General features: G+C 38.5%; 1 protein-coding gene across 1 annotated transcript in view; it reads left to right on the top strand.

Moving 5' to 3' along the window:
• Positions 1–21,834, top strand: part of CSE1L (chromosome segregation 1 like) — a 37,196-nt gene that overhangs the window by 4,282 nt on the left and 11,080 nt on the right. The window contains exons 2-14 of the mRNA XM_045833420.1: positions 1,800–1,895; positions 4,453–4,595; positions 7,069–7,170; positions 7,247–7,392; positions 7,935–8,025; positions 12,225–12,332; positions 13,921–14,013; positions 15,057–15,224; positions 15,337–15,466; positions 16,791–16,856; positions 17,431–17,633; positions 18,023–18,107; positions 19,087–19,148. Coding sequence (XP_045689376.1) covers positions 1,811–1,895; positions 4,453–4,595; positions 7,069–7,170; positions 7,247–7,392; positions 7,935–8,025; positions 12,225–12,332; positions 13,921–14,013; positions 15,057–15,224; positions 15,337–15,466; positions 16,791–16,856; positions 17,431–17,633; positions 18,023–18,107; positions 19,087–19,148 — 1,482 coding nt within the window. The 5' untranslated portion in view covers positions 1,800–1,810. The remainder of the gene's footprint in view (positions 1–1,799; positions 1,896–4,452; positions 4,596–7,068; positions 7,171–7,246; positions 7,393–7,934; positions 8,026–12,224; positions 12,333–13,920; positions 14,014–15,056; positions 15,225–15,336; positions 15,467–16,790; positions 16,857–17,430; positions 17,634–18,022; positions 18,108–19,086; positions 19,149–21,834) is intronic.

The following is a 21,834-nucleotide window of genomic DNA, read 5'->3' as shown; positions in this document are numbered from 1 at the left end:
GCTGACAACTGAATAATCCTGCATATCAAATTAGAAGGAAGGGCAGCATTACAGGCAGTGAGGACTGTCTTGGCTGGTTCAAGGACCAGAAAGAAAGAAGGCTTTTGTGGCTGGAATAGTATGAGGCCAGACAAGGAGAAGGTAGGAAGTGAGGTTGGCAGGTGCCAGATTGCATGGGACTCTTTGCCATGGTGAAAGAGTTTGGATTTTTGATACAGATAGTTATGAGGGACCTGAGAGATTTTGGTTGAGATAGGTACAGTGCTATAGGAGCATAATGCAGATTTATCAAAGAATATATTTAAAAACTCAACAAAATAGACAGTTAACTTCTGTAATCCCCCAAATACACACACAGCTTCTAACATGCTGCTTTGCATAAATCCAGAAAAGTAGAATAAATTTTCATGTGGCGAAGAAAGACCGGTTGGATTATATTTCCTCATGTACATTGATGTAAATGATTTTGCTTGGCATTGGCAAACTTTCAAGATTGCAAAGTCAGACAAGGAAAAATATGAAGTCCTAGTCCTATTTTTTATTTTTTTTGTGGACCCTTCATACTGTTCTATACTGACTGCCCCAATTTACATCCCCCCCAGTAGTACACAAGGGTTCTCTTTCCTCCACACCCCCACCCACACTTGTTATTTCTTGTCTTTTTGTTAATAGCCGTTCTGACAGGAGTTGGGTGAAGTCTCGTGGTTTTGATTCACATTTCCCTGGTGATCAGTGATGCTGGGTGCCCTTTTGTGCACCTGTTGGCCATCTGTATGTCTTCTTTGGCAAATTTCTATTCAGACCCTCTGCTCATTTTTAAATTGGGTTGTCTTTTCCCCCCTGAGTTGTGTAAGTTCTTTATATAATTTTTGGATATTAACCCCCTGTCACAGGGGTCCCTAACTCCCCAGGCCACAGACTGGTACCAGAAACTGGGCCGCACAGGAGGTAAACAGTGGGTGAGCTCGCCAGGCTGTGCTTGCGTTACTGCCTGAGCTCTGCCTTCTGTCTCCCCTCTACCCCGCTCCCTCCCCCGGTCCATGGAAAAAATTGTCTTCCATGAAACCGGTCCCTGGTGTCAAAAAGGTTGGGGACTACAGCCTTATCAGTCATATGATTTGCAAATACTTCCATTTGGTAGGCTGCTTTTCATTTTGTTGATGGATTCCTTTCCTGTGCAGAAGCTTTTTAGTTGGATGTATTCCCATTTGTACATTTTTGTTTTGTTGCCTTTGCTCTTGGTATAGGAAGTTACTTTTTAATATTAATCACAGTTGTCATCTTCTGAACCCTAGAATTATCTCCCCAGGTACAAATTCTCAACAGTAGTTTGTTGTCGGTACTTGGCATGGAATATTGTACACAAAGGCATTTATTCTAATTTCCTTAATCTCAGGACACTATGGGATCCTTACTTTTGCTTAAATTTTTAATTTCTTATGGGAGGACTTATAAAAAGTTTCCAGTGAGTCTCTTTAACCCTTTGCTCTGTTTCATAGCATTTAAATTAGATCACATTTTTGGAAACTTTGATCAGTTCTTCAACTTTGCTTCTCTGTGCCTGTCTTTTTGAAATCATCATATGTTTTTTCTTCTCCCTCATCTCAAAATTATCTCACCGTAGTTTAAAAAAAAAAAAAAGCCCATCTTAGTTAAGAGTCAGGCTTATAGCCCAAGCTCAAACACAACAAGTGGACGACTTTGAGAGAGGAGAAGACTGATAATATAAAAGGATTTTTTTAATGCAAATTACTGAGCCCCCATGTGACCGATTACCCAAACCTCATTTCTTGTTTCAGGTTTTATTGCAATGGAGCTCAGTGATGCAAATTTGCAGACGCTAACAGAATATTTAAAGAAAACTCTTGATCCTGACCCCGCCATCAGACGTCCAGGTAAAGAGAATAAATATTGTTTTGTGGTTGATTGATTCTTAAAGGACAGATGAGGGAAGCCTTTGTGCAGTCTGTTTGTTAATTTAAAAAAAATTACACTTGGATTCTCAGACATAGTTTATATTTCATTCTCTAGCTGTAAAGTGTGTGGGGTTATTTTTTGGTTTTGTTTTTTGAGTAAAATAGCTTTTATTTGACCTCTTCTAGAATAAAAAGCACTAGTATGTTTAGACTACTTTGTCCCTTCATCTTTCTGAAATTCCCCACACCTGCCAGTTTTAGAAAGATAATAACTAGGGCATAGAGATGAGAGTTAATTGCCTAAAAAATGATTAAGTGAATGAAACCAGGCAGTCAGACACTGTCAATCTCCATGCTTGGTTTGATTGACTTAATATATTTTAAGACCTAGGGTTCCTCTTTTCCTCCCTTACTCATGAATATGACCAGTTTCTATTAGAAACTTAGTTAGACTTGCAAACTCAGACGCCCACAGGAATCACATGCGAAGGTGAATGAGTAAGGCAGGCCAAGTGAGGACTGGGAATAGTCTCTCAGTCTGCTTCTTTGGAATTTACTGATGGGCATGCCCATGAAGAGGATTTTGGAAGTGCCCCGTAAAGATACAAATGAGTATGTGTGTGTGTCATAGTGATGTTATATATAATAAGTAGAATCATAAACAGGATGTTATGTTAATCCATCCATCCTATTCTAGAAAAGCCTTCATGGTTTCTGAGAGGGAAAATTTGTCACCTTCCCCTTAGTGCTTAAGAAGTAATATGTTCTTGGATGAAGGGAAATTAATGGCCCTAATCTTCTTAGACTTTCTCAGAAAGCCTCTGCCAACATTGTCTATTAAAAATGATTTTTAATTGTGTCTTTCAAGGTGAAGGTGCAATTGTTGTATGAATCCAGGACAGAGTATAGGAATAAACTGTCTGTCAGGGATTGGTAGGAGACTGACCCCACATATTTATAAAATTATCTGGAGGTGGCAATGTGTCATGCTTCCCAGCCTACAGGGACCACTGTGCTCCAAAGATTATTGAGATGCGACAGTGTCATAGGTGAATTAGAAGAAACTTTTGAGGCTTATCGAGTGTGTAGAAATATGTAAGTGAGAATATTCTGAGAACAAGTCGAGGGAAATGAGCACAGAAGGGAATGGACTTAAACTCATGAGAAAATTGTCTCCGGGATACTAATTACAATTTAGGAAAGAGACCTGGCAGTCTGTGTGGGCTTTCCTCCAAACCATGCGCATAGGGTGTGGCCCCGTGCCGAGTGCTGACCCCTGGGAGGAAACAACATAAGCCCGACAGACTCATACAAAACTGTGTCTGCTACTTAAAAACATGTTTCGTTTATTTCTCATCTTTCAAGAAAGACATGGGGAACACAAAGCAGGGAAAGTTTGAGGTATAAATTAAACTCTTGGGACTCAATTCAGAAAGAAGAAAAGTGTAAAATCATAGTATTGTAGGAAATAATAGATGTTAACAGCAGACCTTTGCAGTGAGTATTGGATCCTTGGAATGGGTGAGGCCTAAGACAGGCCTAGAAAAATGAGAAGTGCTGCAAACCTTCACAGTGTGATCAGTAAACCTAGGAGCTTTAATATTCCTATGTGTAATATGAGTGTAAATATGTGAGTTAAAATGTGTATAAATTTATTGCTGGTGTTAGAAATGTTTATTTCAAGAAAACCACTGAAGTCTGGGGTGGTCAAATAAGGACTAGACTAAGACTTTTCAGTGATGAAATAATTCTAGCTGTGTGATCTTGACAAGTTACTAACCTTGGGGGCCTTGTCTTTACAGTGAGGTTACTATTACCTACTTCTCTGTGTAGTAATGACAGCTTAATAAAATGATATATGTGGGCAAAGTATCAGACCCACATAGTTAATAATAGTATAAGGATCCAGCGCAAGTAACACCCCCTTTTTATTACAAAATCTTTTATTACAAAATCATAAGCATATAATTCTGTGACATAACAATATCACACTTAAGCACACCATGTGACATTTTAGGTAAAACGTTCAAATTAAAACTATAAATTATTACACCCATATTATTATTATCCTACCAACTACACTCAAGCAGGCGTTACTCCTGCCAGACCCTGTATATTATCATGAATTAGCTCATGTCATGACAGTGGTACTGTAAAAGGAATGTTACCATCAGTACTAATAGTACTAATAATAACCCTTCTGGAACAAGACAGGGTGCACTACTTTTCCCTAAAGTCAGTTAACCTCTCTGAGCAGCATATTCTCCTTCAGATGGGATGGTCGTCTGATCAGGCCACTTTGTAGGTTTGTGAGAATCAGGTGAGTTGAGTGATTTGAAAACTGAGGTATTATATAAATTTAATATAATATCATATATAGTCCATTCAATAGGTAAGAAAACTTGAGTTCCCTAAGAAAAAATATCTTAATCTTTTCTGGTTTTTGATGCTTTAGTCAGATACACATAGTTTGCATGTACATAATGTGGAAAGATTTAGTTACAATAACAAATCTAACATAGAAATTCTTTTATAGCTGAGAAGTTTCTTGAGTCTGTAGAAGGAAGTCAGAATTACCCGCTGTTGCTTTTAACACTCCTGGAGAAGTCCCAGGATAATGTTATCAAAGTGTGTGCCTCAGTAACATTCAAGAACTACATTAAAAGAAACTGGAGAATTGTAAGTATTTTGTGAATACATAGTTTAATACCCTGTATATTTGTAAGATTTACATTTGCAGTGCTCTTGAAAGATTCAGACACAGATTAAAGGTAAAATTAAATAGGACCCTCCTCAACAAAATATTAGCAAATCAAATCCAAAAGAGTATAAAAATATATATATCATGACCAAGTGGGATTTATCCCAGCTGTACAAGGCTTGTTCAGCATTCAGAAATTAATGTACTGCCCTGACTGGTGTGGCTTAGTTGGTTGGGCATCATCCCGCAAAGCGAGAAGTCCCTGGTTCGATTCCTGGTCAGGGCACATGTCTGGGTTGCAGGTTTGGCCCCAGTTCTGGCGTGTACAAGAGGCAGCTGGCCTTGGAGTGGTGAACGTACAATAGAACATATGGGTGCTGTATTATAGAATTGCACACCTGAAACCTATACAGTTTTATTAACCAATTAACCTCAGTAAATGCAATAAAAAGAATAAATAAAAATTTAATTAATGTAATTTATAGCAATAAACTAAAAATTTTTTTAAAATTAACATAATTATATCAGTAGACGCAAGAAAAATTTTTTTTTACCAAGTCTAACTATCATTCATGATAAAAACTACTTCAGTAAAGTAGGAATAGAGGAGGAACTTTCTTCATAAAGACAAAAAAAACAAAACAAACCTACAACTAACTTCATACTTAATGGTGAGAAACTTGAAGCTTTTCCACTAAGATTAGGTACAGAGTGAGGATGTCTCTTCTCACCACTCTTTCCCAACATTGTATTGGAAGCCTCTGCTAACACAGTAAGAAGAGGAAATAAAAGGGGTACAATCAGCTGCAAAGGAGGACATAAAACTGCCCATTCACAGATGGCGTGGCCGTCTGTGCAGAAAATCTGAAAGAACTGACAAAAGTTAAACAGGACACTTTTCCAAAGTTCTTGTGTCTCATTTGCATTCACATGGGTTACCTCAGCTTTATAACCTGGGTTTCTAGAGGGTTGTAGAAACCTTATTTTAGTCTGTTATGGTTGAAATTTAACTCTAACTCTTCATCTACTGAAGAGACATGTGGGAAGACACTGTCTAAATGAATCATTGAAGCAATTTCTGTTGTAGACTGGGAAAAATTATATAAAGCTGAAAACTACATTATATATGAAAACTTATAGACTGCACAATAACTTATCTTGAAGTTTTTGATAAGGGATTATGCCCTATATCTTATGGGATATGGAAATATATACTAATTTTAAGATGAATCTTACCATCCTACAAGTTTAATAACAATAAAATTATTATAAATTAAGAAACTGGTATTTGCCACTCCTTAGCTCAGGACAGTGTTTTTCCATTGGGGGTGATTGTGCCCACCAGGGGCTATTGGGTGACATCTTGGTTGTTACAGTTCAGGGTGGGGAGTGGGTGTTAGGGCATCTAGTGGGTCAGGATGCTGGTCACCATCCTGCAATATACGGGAAAGACCCCTACAATAAAGATTTATCTTCCCCAAATGTCAGTAATTCCAAGGGTGAGGAAACCATGGTTTACGATAAAAGGGGGGAATGAGAATTGTTTTATAGTGATAGCAGTAATGATATTTATTTAGAAAGTATTATGGGTAACAAAAAAAGGCAACTTTAAATCTAAAATTTTTATTTAGAATCTTTTCTTCATTGCATGAGAGTTTAAAAATGGTAAAAATATTGTTTTAAGCTTGTATTTTCAATAACCACATGTGAAAAAAATAACCTGGTGAATCTTAAGATGTTTAAAAACCCCTCTCTACCTCTATTTCAATTTGTAAAACTAGTGAGACTCAACTTTTTTGGGTGTAGTCCGGGATGCATTCAAACTCATAATGGTCAAGTGGTTTCACTGCAGAGACTTTTGACTTAAGGTGAGACTCAAAATTGAAGCTTTGTGGATGAATGTGGGCTAAGTAGCATATGTAAAGATTTTAACCCCAGGGTCTGATTATATATAGAATTGAGAGTAATGATTGACATCAGGTAGTCAGTGGCTCATTAATTTGTATGGTAAGTATTTGCATTTGGGATGAAATATACAAGTTTTGTTCAGAGAGTTCACGCGCTCATGAGATCACTAAAGGAATCTATAACCCATTCATGTAGAGGGAACGCCTTACCTTTCTCTATGTTTTTCTTAGAAAACCAGGACATTAGAAATGGTTCTAGCCCTGGCTGGCGTAGCTCAATGGATTGAGCGCGGGCTGGGAACCAAAGTGTCCCAGGTTCGATTCCCAGCCCAGGGTACATTCCTGGGTTGCTGGCCATAACCCCCAGCAACCACACATTGATGTTTCTCTCTCTCTCTCTCTCTCTCCCCCTCCCTCCCTTCCCTCTCTAAAAATAAATAAAATCTTAAAAAAAAAAAAAAGAAATGGTTCTATTTTATTCATAAACCCATCTGACCATGGACATGCATTTTATGTTACTGGCTCATGAATGTTTTGATTTTAGGTTGAAGATGAACCAAACAAAATTTGTGAAGCCGACCGAGTAGCCATTAAAGCCAACATAGTTCATTTGATGCTTAGCAGCCCAGAGCAGATTCAGAAGCAGGTAATGTGTAAGGCCCTGCTTTTTAAATAGACTAGTTTGTAGAGCTTTCATCTAATTAATATTTTTCCTCCCCCAGTTAAGTGATGCCATTAGCATTATTGGTAGAGAAGATTTCCCTCAGAAATGGCCTGACTTGTTGACAGAAATGGTGAATCGCTTTCAGAGTGGTGATTTTCACGTTATTAATGGAGTCCTCCGCACAGCACATTCTCTTTTTAAAAGGTATTAACGTATAAATTCATACTTTTAAAACTTTTTTCCAAATGTTTTTGCTTGTGTAGACAGTTATATTTTTGTGACTGTCATCACTCCCTTGAGTAAGGTAACCCTGGTAATCTTTTGAAAAATGTCTTACTCCCTTGAGTAAGGTAACCCTGGTAATCTTTTGAAAAATGTCTAACCTGAACAGAAATAGAGCAGGTGGTAAATAATGAACTCCCATGTATCTATTATACAAGGTAAACAGTTACTATAGTTTTGGTTTTTAAGAAATTTGTTCTCTTCCCTTCATTTTGAAAGGAATAAGAGCATAAGCCTCTCCATTCATCACTGTGTGTGTTTGTTCTCACATAGGATGTTTACTTCATATTGCCCCATCACCTGTGAAACTCCTGGTCTCCTTAAACCACTCCATTCCTTTTAAAAGAATTTCCTTTGAATTTCAGAAAGCTGCCTAGCTATAGTATTTTCTTTAATCTATCCTTGAAGAACTAAAGTCAGTAAACAAAAACTTAGAAATTACCTATTTTACCTTAATTTTCTAGATACCGCCATGAATTTAAGTCAAACGAATTATGGACTGAAATTAAACTTGTTCTGGATGCCTTTGCTTTGCCTTTGACTAATCTCTTTAAGGTATGGAATAATATTTTGGTGATATTTTAAATTATTTAATGTTTTAAATTGCTGAAATATTTATATAAATTTTGTTTAGGAGAATGCTTTGAAAATTTATTTTCTAGGTAATATTTAGAGCAGCATTTCTTTTGAAAAATGTCTAACCTGAACAGAAATAGAGCAGGTGGTAAATAATGAACTCCCATGTATCTATTATACAAGGTAAACAGTTACTATAGTTTTGGTTTTTAAGAAATTTGTTCTCTTCCCTTCATTTTGAAAGAATAATTTAACAGCAAATCCCAGGCATCATACTATTTCACTCAAGTATTTGTGTATTTGTCTCTTAAAGGAATAGGTTCACATTTTGGGTTGGCTGTTTATGTAGTTTAATATTTTGTACATCATCTTGTGGTGAACAGGCTACTTCCCTAAACATCTTCATCTTTGTGAGAATCCTGTAAGGTTGAAGGAGGTATTGTTAACCTTTTTTCCCCCCCAGACGAGGAAAGAGGGTTCAGTATCACACAGGCCTCAAACCTCTTTGCTGACTCTGGAAAAGGTGCTTATTTCTGAATTCTGAAAGGGAAAGTTGTGTGATAATCACAACTTGCTAAAATGGAGAGTATACATGAGATTTCTCATGGTTAGGGTGTCTTACTGATAGTACATTTTTATTTAAAAAACAACATTGGACAAAATGTGATCAATTTTTTCTACCTATTGAATTGGCAAAGATTTCTTTTCTTTTTTTTTTTTTAATGATGCTAAAAATCTTAGCCAGAGTACATTGAAATGAAAATTCTGTTGTCCTGCCCATTTGGTTATAAAGGGTACCAGCTTTTTGGAGTTTGATAGCTCATTAAGAAAATCTTAATATTCATTTTTCTTAACTCCAGGATATATGAGGTAACACTTTGTTGAGCGTCCATAACAGAGTAGTTATGTGCAAGCACTGGGACATTTTGTATAGTTTTTCTCATTTAATTTGCATATTCTCTCTATGGGGCAGGCATTATTCTCATAGTACAGTTGAGGAGATCTGGTCTCAGTAAAATAACTTGCTTAAAGTAATGCTTACTGTGAGTAACAGAGTTTGGGTTACATTTAGGGCTCTCTGGCTTCCAAAACCTGTGCTGTCAACCTGTGAAAATCAGAGGTGTATGCAGAGTTTTCTAGATAAGCCTGTTTGATACAATTAGAATAATAAACAATTGGAAACAACCTAAATACCAGCTGGCAGGGGAATTATTTAATGAGAGCATATAAAGACAGTTTTGTGTAACATACTTCTATATATGCACAGAGAAGAATGGAAGGATCCAGTCCAAAATACTAACATTGGAGCTTTTAGCAGTGCCACGATAGATAATTTTAAAATATGTACTTTAAGCCTTGGTTGGTGGCTTGGTTGGACTGTCATCCCATCACCAAAAGGCTGTGATTCTGATCCCTGGCCAGGTGCACATGGGAGGTGGCTGACCAGTGTTTCTCTCTCACATTGCTGTTTCTCTCTCTCTCTCTCTCTCTCTCTCTCTCTCTCTCTCTCTCCCTCTCCCTCCCACGCCCCCTTTCCCTTCCCTCCCCCTCTCCAAAATCAATAAACATATCTCAGGTGAGGATTAAAGGTGTATATATGTACTTTAAAATATTTCTCAAGTTCTGGCTGGTGTGGCTTAGTGGGTTGAATGCTGGCCTGCAAAGTGAAAGGTCACCAGTTTGATTCCCAGTCAGGGCACATGCCTGGGTTGCAGGCCAGGTCCCTGGTTGGGTGCACACAAGAGGCAGCTGGTCAGCATATCTTTCACACGTGGATGTTTCTCTCCCTCTCTTTCTCCCTCCCTTCCCATCTCTCTATAAGTAAATAAAATCCTTAAAAAATGAAATCAAGACTTCCAGCCAAGATGGAGGCATAGGTAGACACACTGTGCCTCCTCTCACAGCCAAGATAGGGACAACAACAGTTTAGAAACAGAATAACAACCAGAACTGACAGAAAATTGAATTGTGTGGCAGTCGAACAACCAAGGAGTTAAAAGAAACATGTTCATCCAGACCGGTAGGATGGGCGGAGTCAGGCAGCCAGGCGGAGAGGGATCGAGGAACAAAGAGCGTTGGGACCGCTGTGTAAGGCATCCCAGGCACACAAGACCTCAGCAGGCGGACCCTGGGCACACAAGCAGTGGATGGCAGACCCAGCAGGGTGTCGATTGTGAAGCGAGGCACTGTGCACAAGGCAGCTGGCTGACCAGGCGGTCCCAGCGTCCCAGCATCTCAACACCAGGAAATAGCCTCGGGTCACGTGTGGGGTTTGAGGTGCAGGGAGAGACACCCAGCCTCACAGGAGAGTGTATTGGAGAGACCCACAAGGTCCTAGAACGTACACAAGCCCACCCACATGGGAATTGGCACCAGAGGGGCCCAGTTTGCTCGGGGGAAGCGGCAGAAGGGACTGAGGTCCAATGGAGCTCGGAGCAAGTGCCATTGTTCCCTCTTGGACCCCCGCCCCCCACACACATACAGTGTCACAACCCAGTGACTGGGTTGCCCAGTCCTGGAGAACACCTAAGGCTCCGCCCCTTATATGTAACAGGTGCGACCAGACCAAAGAAAAAAAAGATGGCTCAAACAGAAGAACAAATGAAAGCCCCAGAACCAGTACTTTTAAGCGACCAAGAGATAGCCAACCTATCAGATGCACAGTTCAAAACACTGGTGATCAGGATGCTCACAGAATTGGTTGATTTGGGTCACAAATTAGATGAAAAAATGAAGGCTACAATAAGTGAAATGAAGAAAAATGTACAGGGAACCAATAGTGATGGAATGAAAACTGGGTCTCACATCAATAGAGTGGACCAGAAGGAAGAAAAAAAACATACCATCAGAAAAGAATGAAGAAATAAATTAAAAACATGAGGAGAGGCTTAGGAACCTCCAGGACATCTTTAAACAATCCAGCATCCGAATTATAGGGGTACCAGAAGGAGAAGAGGAAGAGCAACAAGTGGAAGACTTATTTGAACATATAATAAAGGAGAACTTCCCCATTCTGGCAAAGGAAATAGACGTCCAGGAAGTCCAGGAAGCTCAGAGAGTCCCAAAGAAGTTGGACCCAAGAAGGAACGCGCCAAGGCACATCATAATTACATTAGCCAAGGTAAAAATGAAGGAGAGAATCCTAGAAGCAGCAAGAGATAAGGAGACAGTCACCTACAAAGGAGTTCCCATCAGACTGTCAGCTGATTTCTCAGTAGAGACCTTGCAGGCAAGAAGGGGCTGAAAAGAAGTATTCCAAGTTATAAAAGGCAAGACCTACATCCAAGATTGCTCTATCCAGCAAAGCTCTCGTTTAGAATGGAAGGGGAGATAAAGTGCTTCTCAGATAAGATCAAGTTAAAGGAGTTCATCGTCACCAAGCCCTTATTTTATGAAATGTTAAAGGGGCTTTTTAAAGAAAAAAAAGATAGCCCCTGGCTGGCGTAGCTCAGTGGATTGAGCTCGGGCTGCGAACCAAAGTGTCGCAGGTTCGATTCCCAGTCAGGGCACATGCCTGGGTTGCAGGCCACAGCCCCCAGCAACTGCACATTGATGTGTCTCTCTCTCTCTCTCTCTCTCTCTCTCTCTCTCTCTCTCTCTCTCTCTCTTTCTCCCTCCCTTCCCTCTCTAAAAATAAATGAATAAAATAAAAAAAGATTAAAAGCATGTATAGTAAAATGATAGCAAACTCACAATTATTAACAACCACACCTAAAACAAAAAGAAACTATGCAAACAGCTAGAACAGGAACCGAACCACAGAAATGGAGATCATATGGAGGGTTAGCAAAAGGGGAGTGGGAGGAGGAAAGGGGAAAAGGTACGGAGAATAAGTAGCATAGACGGTAGGTAGAAAATAGACAGGGAGGGCAAGAGTAGTACGGGAAATGTGGAAGCTAAAGAACTTACGACCCATGGACATGAACTAAAAGGGGGAAATATGGTTGGGAGAGGGTGTGCAGTGTTGGGAATGGAGGGGGGGTAATGGGACAACTGTAATAGCATAATCAATAAAATATATTAAAAAGTGAAATCAAGTATTTTTCAAATTTCAATATATTTGATTTTTAAAAGTCAGGTTTTAGAGAAGAGGTGTAGGTCGTCTCAGCCTAGTGCAGGCTGCTGCTTCATGAAGGTCTGCAATACACTAAAACTATGTTCCTAAATTTCTTTCCAAGGCCACCATCGAACTCTGTAATACCCATGCAAATGATGCCTCCGCCCTGAGGATTCTTTTTTCTTCCTTGATCCTGATCTCAAAACTGTTCTACAGTTTAAACTTTCAGGTAAGTTTTTTTTTTCCTTACTTTTGATAATTGCTCTCTGTTGTCAGATTTATAGGTTTTCCCTGGTTGGTGTAGCTTAGTGGATTGAGCATGGGCTGCAAGCCAAAGCATCGCAGGTTCGATTCCCAGCCAGGGCACGTGCCTGGTTTGCAGGCTGTGGCCCCCCAGCAACCGCACATTGATGTTTCTCTCTCTCTCTCTTTTTTTCTCTCTCTCTTTTTCTTTCTCCTTCCCTTCCCTCTCTAGAAATAAATAAATCTTTTAAAAAATATATAGGTTTTCATTTGATAAAGACTTGTTTGCCAGCATAGATTTTTCTGAAAGAAATTCGTTTTTGTCTGACTTTTGTGTCCAATCAGATAATGTTCTACTTTATAGTAGTTTTTAGAGATCACTAGGAGCTGTTTCATGAGGGAAAGTAGCATTCTCTTGTAGACCAGAAGGTTAGGGAAACCCCACATCCTCAGTCACTGTTTTGGAGAATCATCCTCTTCTCTTTCCTTGAAGATGTTGAGAGATCACATTCTCAGGCCTTCCCTGTTGTTCATTTAAGTGGATCTTAATACTGGGGGGAACCCTGTTTTGATTAGAGGTCTATGGCTAGCTTATACAAAAAGGCTTTGAATGGAAACATATCTGGGAGACAGAAGGCTGAAGAACCAGACTTTGGATAGTAGAAGAACCAGTGTCCTTTCAGAGGAAACAAAGCCACAATTTTATAGCAGAAAATGCCTGATCACTCTGTTGCATCTAGTCAGTCTTTCTGCTCTTGAATCAGTACTTTAAGATTCTGGGCTCCAGGAACCAAGAGATCTTATTGGTACAGATTACTATGCTGAATGGCAAGAGAAAGGGTCTGGCCTTATTGCTCAGAGCCAGAGCCAAGTACCTCGACCTGATCCTCACAGTATGGCTAACAGGGGTAGGGAGAGCATTGCACGAAAGGGTTAGGTAAAGTAGGAGATGAGCACTCCAAAATAGCATACCCACGTCAGTGGTCAGCTGAGTAGCAGTTTGAGAAACTCTTAATTAAAGGATGCCACTGTTTTTGCTTATACTTTCTTTTGAATTCTGCTTTCTAGATGTTAGGTAGAATGAGGCATAGTCAGGGACACCTAAGGCATACCCTACCCTTGGGGAGCTCATCAACCTCATGAAAAAGGCAGTACCATCCCATAGGAATCCATTGATTGTATAAGACAGTTACTTGGTGGTCATCTTACATTAAATACAATAGTTCAAAAGGAAAAGGAATATACTGGTAAGCACCAAGTTTTGTAAGGAAAGGCTTCATATAGTGTTAGCTGACCCTGAAGGGGTAAGTAGCTTTAAATTGGTACAAGAAGTCTAGATGGCATCATTTCTGGTTGAAAGCATATAAACAGAGACAGAGGTCACAGTGGTTTGTTCCGCTGCCAGACCTGGTTAGAGCAGAGAATTCTCATCAGAAAAGATAATGGTTGGCTCAGGCTAAGAAGTGTGCACTTGGATCTGTAGGCATGTGGACAGTGTTCGGTGTGTGTGGGAAACTTACGTAAATAGCATACTTACTTTAATTAAAAGACTCAAGTCAGCGTTTATTCTTTAGGATCTCCCTGAATTTTTTGAAGATAATATGGAAACTTGGATGAACAATTTTCATACCCTCTTGACATTAGATAATAAGCTTCTACAAACTGATGTAAGTATTGTTTAAAATTTTTCCCAAGTAGACTTTTGTTAAAGTTAAGAATTATTTGAGGCATAATGTTATATATTAATTATATCTGTTTTTTTTTATTAAAAAATTATTTGGGTACCTCAAAATCTTGAAAAATATTTAATTAGACTTCAGAAAATGAAATAAAGTTACTGGAGATCATTTAGTATTCTGGTTCCTTAAAAATTATTTACCTTTGGCCCTGGCTGGCATAGCTCAGTGGGTTGAGCGCGGGCTGTGAACCAAAGTGTCGCAGGTTCAATTCCCAGTCAGGGTACATGCCTGGGTTGCAGGCCATGACCCCCAGCAACTGCACATTGATGTTTCTCTCTCTCTCTCTCTCTTTCTCCCTCCCTTCTCTTTCTAAAAATAAATAAATAAAATCTTTAAAAAAAAGAAACTATTCTCTTTAAAAAAAAGAAGACTGTTAACTATGTTTTAAAAAAAATATTTACCTTTGCATTGTAAATAGCTAAAATTCCAAGAATGCAAGTAATATTTGATTATGTGGAATGTTTCACATTTGGTTATTTCTAGTATGCAGAATCAATTATTTATGCTTCTGGCTTTGGTCACAGTGTATAGATGATGCTATTTAATTACATTGAAAGTAATGTCTTAGAGTATTCACAGTGTAAACATTTATGAAATAGAAAATAATTTGTCATTGAAGATATTAAGAAGACTTAAAACTTAGATCTCTGTGATAATAGTCTCTTTTTTAAAATTCATCCACAGCATAGGAAATAATGGACATGATGAAAGTTTAGCCCTGGCCAGTGTGGCTCAGTGGCTTGATCGCTGGCCTGCAAGGCCTGTGAACCAAAGGGTTACCAGTTCACAGGGCACATGCCTGCGTTGCAGGTTGGGTCCCCAGTAGGAGGCACGTGAGAGGCAACCGCACATTGATGTTTCTCTCCCTTTCTCCTTCCCTTACCCCTGCGCTAAAAGTAAATAAATAAAATCTTTAAAAATGATTTTTTAAAAAGTTGTGTATTTGAGTTTTCTATTTTCTCTTATTTGAGGATGAAGAGGAAGCAGGCTTATTGGAGCTCTTGAAATCCCAGATCTGTGATAATGCTGCACTGTATGCCCAAAAGTACGATGAAGAGTTTCAACGGTACCTGCCTCGTTTTGTCACAGCCATCTGGAATTTATTAGTTACAACAGGTCAAGAGGTCAAATATGACTTGGTAAGATGATGGTGGAGACAAATAATTCAGACATTTCTTTCCCTACTTCCCCAAGAAATAAATGGTTCAGTTTTGCTTTTAAAAATATGCTTCTTTTTGTGTTTTATTCCAGTTGGTAAGTAATGCAATTCAATTTCTGGCTTCAGTTTGTGAGAGACCTCACTATAAGAATCTGTTTGAGGACCAGAACACGCTGACAAGTATCTGTGAAAAGGTTATTGTGCCTAACATGGAATTTAGAGGTAATTACGACAAAGTGTAAAGCTTTTTTGGGGAGATCAAAAGCTTGTTTTTGTTTTGTTTTTTAAAGGAGTGTTAGTATAAATTTAGTAAGTCTTCTCCCCATTGGTTTTTGTAACATTCTAATTTTTTTATCACTGAATAAAACTTCTGTTGATCATATATTGCCTATATTTTCTAAACCAAGACAGGAAATGTGGTATGAAAGGCACTTGTGAAATAAGTACTGCTGTGATGAGTTTCATTGTGTACTGTGGAGGTTTTTCCATAGAAAAATTTATAAGACTTGCAGCCCTGTTATATTGAGAGGGAAGTAAACTATCCAGTATCTCAACTTACGGAAATAATTCGGTTTCATTTGATTTAGTATTTCACCAAGGCAAATAGCTGTTTTCCAACATTGGACTTGAGATGAGATGTGATAAATAACTTTTAAATAGAGTGAAAGCCCACTTAGTTTGTGCTTAAGGTGAAGATAGCCCTAAGAGAATGTATTTGTGTACAGAGTCGCTCCTTCCAGCTGGGAAGAGCACCTGGTAAATGTGGAAGGAATTGTGTTCTGTGTCACAGCAATCCTCTGACCAGTGGTTCTCAAATTATCTGGAACAAAATGAGGAAATAAAGAACAATATAATGTGAGGCTTTATTTCCTTTTGTGTTTTCATAAAACTACATTCAAAGGACAGATTTTTATTCTGATATTGCCTGTCCTACTTTTTTTGATGTTGAAATGATTTTTGTAAACAATGGTAATTGTAGTTGTTACCTTGTTTTTTTTTTAATGCCCTTACCTGGCAAAATAAAAAGTGGCATCCCTAGATTGGTTCCCAACACTCACTTTTTTAAAAATACTTCTTTAATTGATTTTAGAGAAAGAGAGGAAGGGGGAGAGAGAGAAGTAGAAAAGGAAACAACAGTTTTGTTGTTCAACTTATTTGCGCCTTCATTGAGGTTGCTTTTTGTATTGTGTGCCCTGACTGGAGACCGAACCTGCGACTGGGGTGCATAGGAACGACACTAACCAGCTGAGCTACTGGTGGGGCGGGCCAGCACTCACTTTCCAAAGTTGGTGGTCAAGTCCAACTATGGGGGCATTGTCACGTTAGAGCACGTGAGCCAGTGTCACAGCTGTGCAAATTACCCATTTCCTAACCTTTCAGGGCAGCGTTTGCTGCTAAGTAATGATTAATAATGTGTGAAGCAGTCATGTGTTGGGAAACAATACTTTGCTGTAAAATATGTCAGTTCTACATACTGTTCTGCGTACTCAGCTGCAAAGTACAATGATTGTCGTGTCGTTATCTGAAATGTCACCTCTCTTTGTAGCTGCTGATGAGGAAGCCTTTGAAGATAATTCTGAAGAGTACATAAGAAGAGATTTGGAAGGATCTGGTATGGATTTTTTTTTAAGGTTTTTAAAATTTATTTTTAGAGAGAGGGGGAGGGGGGGAGGAAGAAACATCAATGTGTGTTTGCCTCTCGTGCGCCCCCTACTGGGGACCCGGCCCACAACCCAGGCATGCACTGTGACAGGCTAGTGCTCAGCCCACTGAGCCACACCAGCCAGGGCTGTATTTCAGTTTTTAACTATTAGTCTTAGCAAGCCAGTTTTAAACGTGCTCTTTTTCTAGTAAATATGGGGACGAAGGGGAGGTAAGATTAGTGTGTTATTTCAACTAGCTTTGTTGGGGAACTATTTGCTTCAACTTCCACACCTTAAAAGGGAGCTCTTACTTAGATGGGCTATATCAGGTGAATCATTTGTCTTTATTTCTTTTTTTAATGTACGTATTCGTGTTTTCATACTGCTGTGAACTCTTTAATTTTCACTCATTTTGTGTTTCTTGTGAGAAAAAATATTTTTTCATTATTTTGCTGCTAGCTATCAGACAGTGGTTTTCTTATAACCTCGATCAGTTGTTTGGTGCTTGTTTTTCTCATGCTATGCTTCCCTTTGGTTTTATAGATATTGATACCAGACGCAGGGCTGCTTGTGATCTAGTACGAGGATTATGCAAGTTTTTTGAGGGACCCGTGACAGGCATCTTCTCTGGTTATGTAAATTCCATGCTGCAGGAATATGCAAAAAATCCATCTGTCAACTGGAAACACAAGGATGCAGCCATTTATCTAGTGACGTCTTTGGCATCAAAAGCCCAAACACAGAAGGTGAGTCTTTTCAATATAGTTTTATTTCCAAAACAGACTTATCAGTAACCACAGAAGTCAAGCCTGACCTACTAGGTAACCTGTTAGTTTTGGTTAGAATCCATAGTCTCCGAAGATGACTTCATGTTGATGTATCAAACACTTCAGTTTCTTATAGACCAAAACATTGACAGATGCCACACTTGTTCCCTTAGACTCAGGGTTTGCTAATTTGGGAACTTTCTTTATTGCCTGTTAAAAACAGTCTTGGTTTATATTGAAGCGGTTTGTGTTTTGAAGTGTTCTTCTCTATTTTTAACCTGGTTTTCTAAAGTTACCTAAATTTCCAGTGTGGTGGATATATACAGGTATTTCATGTTGTTTTACTCTGTAACAAATTTGTTTTTCAGCATGGAATTACACAAGCAAATGAACTTGTAAACCTGACTGAGTTCTTTGTGAATCACATTCTCCCTGATTTAAAGTCAGCCAACGGTGAGTTTTGTGTGAAATTATTTATACGACTTACAACACTGTACCTGCAGTAAAATAGCATTTGCAATGTTATTTTAAAATAAGTAACATTATGGCAAAGGTCACGACAGGGGCTGCACGTCACTGTAATGCTCAAACTGTTGCTACTGTGCATCTTGGAGGTGTTTCTCTTACTGAATAAAATCTCTACTGGTTCCTCCAGATTTCACCCAAGTGAAATTAACTTTTTATAAAGAAAATGTTACCTTACATAGAAAGGAAAATAGGAACAAGTACGACTAAATTGCAACTCAGCTTTTTGTTATCTTGGCATAGAGTCTAGGAATTATGCTTTGGTTTTCTTTTCCTTCTCATTTGAAAAAATAAGCTGTTAAAACTGAAGTAAATTTAAAGTACTTGAAACTGATGAATAATAGGGATAATTTACTACTTTGATGAAATAATATTGACCAGGGTACATAGATAGTCCCCTTTTTTTTTAACTTTTTGTATGGAAAATTTAAGTATATTAAAAGGTAGGGAGAGTATTGTCATGAATTTCCATGTTAATATTGTCCAGCTGCAAGAATTTTTAACAACTGGCTAATATTCTGTCCTTTTCACGGATTTATTTTCCCATCACAAGAGCAACGTAAAGCAAATCCCAGCCAGAGAGACATACTCTTGATTTACAGTAGCTTCAGTTTGGAGAAGAAGATGATATGGTTATTAGTCATGGTCCAAATCATTTTTATTCAGTTATTTTAAGTAATACATGTTCATTTGTAATGAAACTTAAAGGTGAGGGGGGAATGAAATTATTTGTAATCTTACCAGAATTAATAGCTACCTAGTAGATTATTATATAATTAACTAAGCTTCAATTACTTGACATTTCGGTTACCAAAGTTATTTTTTAAACATCTAATAATGTTGTCACCAATTTTAAAGTAATAGTCCTTAGCACTTAAATAACTATGACTTATTTTTTTTTTAATAGTGAATGAATTTCCTGTTCTTAAAGCTGATGGCATCAAATACATTATGATTTTTAGGAATCAAGTAAGTAGCTGCTCATTTATGTGTTACATGCCACTTAATCCTTTGGAAGGGAGGCAAGAACTTGTTACGGTTCCACCTCGTTCCGTTTTATTAGGATGGGTTCCGCGTCTGGTTGTCCACTTAGTGATGGCAAGAGTGGTCAGTGGGTTCAGGTGAAGAGGAGTTTTCCATTGTTGACTTATTTTTGGAGATACTCTTCACCTAATATGAAATTCACCGTTTTGATATGTGCACTTACATGGTTTTTGATATATTCATTCTTGTGTGCAGCAACCACCATGGTCTCGTAGGTGTTGCTACTTATTTTTTAATTATCAATTTGTTTGGGAAAAGCAGGATAAATGTTTGTCGGTTTTCCTTCTTAATAAATTTTTATAGAGTTATGAGACAGTGCCTTATCAACTTTGAACACTGACAGTGGGGGGTATTTTTGATGCCCGAGTTCCATCTTTGGCCAGTGAGGGCGCCCTTATGCAGATTCCTGTGCCCACTTGACATAAGCTTAGTACTAAGCCTTTAACTGCTTCTTCCGTACACTTCCTGCTCCCGACCTCGATCAGCCACCTCTTAAAGGTGGGAAAGTTATTTAAAGAGCATAGTCTAGGAGCTGGGGATACTGCCAGTGAATTGTCATTGGTTCTAGGCTTCTGTCACAGGAGAGAATGAGGAAGTAACAATGCCAACATTATTACTACTAAAGTAATACTGCTGAATTCATTTTCATCTCTTTGTGGTTTTTAATCTTTACAGTATTATCCTATTAAGTATGTGTAGTAAAAAAAAAACATGTTTAAAGCAACTTGAAATTATTTGTGCTTTTTTGCCACAAATTTGATAAACAGGCTCATTTGTGTGTGTGTGTGTGTGCGTGTGCGTGTGTGTGTTATTTGGGCGGTGGGCATGAGAAGGGCGGTGTCCGTGCCTCCAGAGTCGGGGCGTACTCAGAGAGGGGCCGCTTCCACCCCCTTCCCTCCCTCTTCCTAAAGGTGACTTTTTTTAACCGTGTTTTGGTTTGTTTCCCTTTATTTATTTTGAAAATATAATCTAATACCTATTCTATATATGTTTATATTTCTCCTCCTTTTATGCAGAAGACAGTATACTAAAAATTGTTTTCCACCTTGCTTTTTTCACTTAATAGATCCTGGATGTCATTCTATATTAGTATTTATAGATTTTCCTCATTTTTTTAAAAAACCATAGTACTCCATTGGGGAGCTTCATGGTTTACTCAACCCGTCCCCTCACAGATAAATAACCTGGGTGTTTTGCGCCTTTTGCTATCTTAAATAATACCAGTTATTCTAAACAATACTTTTAGTAGCCTTGTTAAAAGGCATAAGCACTTATGCCTTCGAAACTTCGCGACAGAGTCCCAGAGGTGGGGCGGCTGGGTCAGAGGGTGAGCGCGCACTGTGGCTCTGCTGGATGTTGCCAAGGTTGCCTCCGTAGGGGTTTGACTGTGTCATGTTTCGTTTCTTTAAAAGTTTATTTTCTGTGAACTATTTAGTCATACTGTCGCCCATATTTATGACTGTTGGTCTTAATTTTTAAAAGATGTGTTTTTCTTATTTTTTAAAAATAAACATTTTTTATTTCATGCAACTCTCAAGTGTAGTAGGGTGCTTTTATCATAACTGACAAAGTATTGATCTAGTTTCTATTTATATATTTTTAGACATGATCAGTTTTCTTTGTTGTAACCAATAAAAGTTAAAAGTCAGTCCAACAAGTACAGAGGTGCTGGGTCACCCCCTCAAGTCACTGGCTCATTGTTCTCCTCACACTCCCTGTTAAACTTCATCAGAACAGCTCCCTGAACGTGCTCAAATTCAACAACAAAATAGTCTTAATATTTTTCATGGATTGCATATTTTCCAAACAATTTGGACTCTGACTAAGAATTTGTGGATCCTGAAGTATTTAGTGATCCAACCGTAAATCCCCTTTATAAAACATTATCATTCTCATGTAAATCCGTCACACCCAGGCCCCAGCTCATCGGGGCACTCTGGGTCGGAGGACGGAAGCGGTGAGAGAGAAGTTCCACCACGCAAGCCTGTCGGTGGGCCTGCAGCCCCGGGGAGGGAAGACTCCGAATCTGCTGTTCCCTCCGTGGGTCCCAGTTCCTCGTCTCTCTTATTTTTTAATTGAAATGTAATTGAGTTATATTTTATTGATATATGGGTGTGTGTATATCACATCATGAGGTTTTTTTTTTTTTATTGATTTTAAGAGAAACATTGATTTATTGTCCCACTTATTTAGGCACTCATTGGTTGCTTGCCTGTGCCCTGACCAGGGATCAAACCTGCAACCCTGGCATGTTGGACTTCTGTCTAACCAACTGGGCTACCTGGCCAGGGCTGTATTAGTTCTAGGTTTACAATATAATGATTCTGTGTTTGTATATAAATAAGGTGACCCTTGAACAACATTTGTTGTTATTTGTCGTTTTGATAATATCTCATTGTGGTTTGGGTTTGCATTTCCCTGATTGGTGATTTTGAGCACTTTTTCATGTCCCTGCTGGTTGTCTGTATGTCTTATTGGGGAAAAGTCTATTCAGATCCTCTGCCCATTTTTTAATTGGATTCGTTTTTTTGGGGGGGTGGCTATTGGGTTATATGATCCCTCTGATTATTAACACTTTATGTCACTGTAATTTTAGTGAGGCAAAAAACAA

This window comes from Phyllostomus hastatus, unplaced genomic scaffold (assembly GCF_019186645.2).
Source record: "Phyllostomus hastatus isolate PE091 unplaced genomic scaffold, TTU_PhHast_1.1 phas_contig_17, whole genome shotgun sequence".
NCBI classification, from domain to species: Eukaryota; Metazoa; Chordata; class Mammalia; order Chiroptera; family Phyllostomidae; genus Phyllostomus; species Phyllostomus hastatus.
This window is presented reverse-complemented; position numbering and strand designations above follow the sequence as displayed.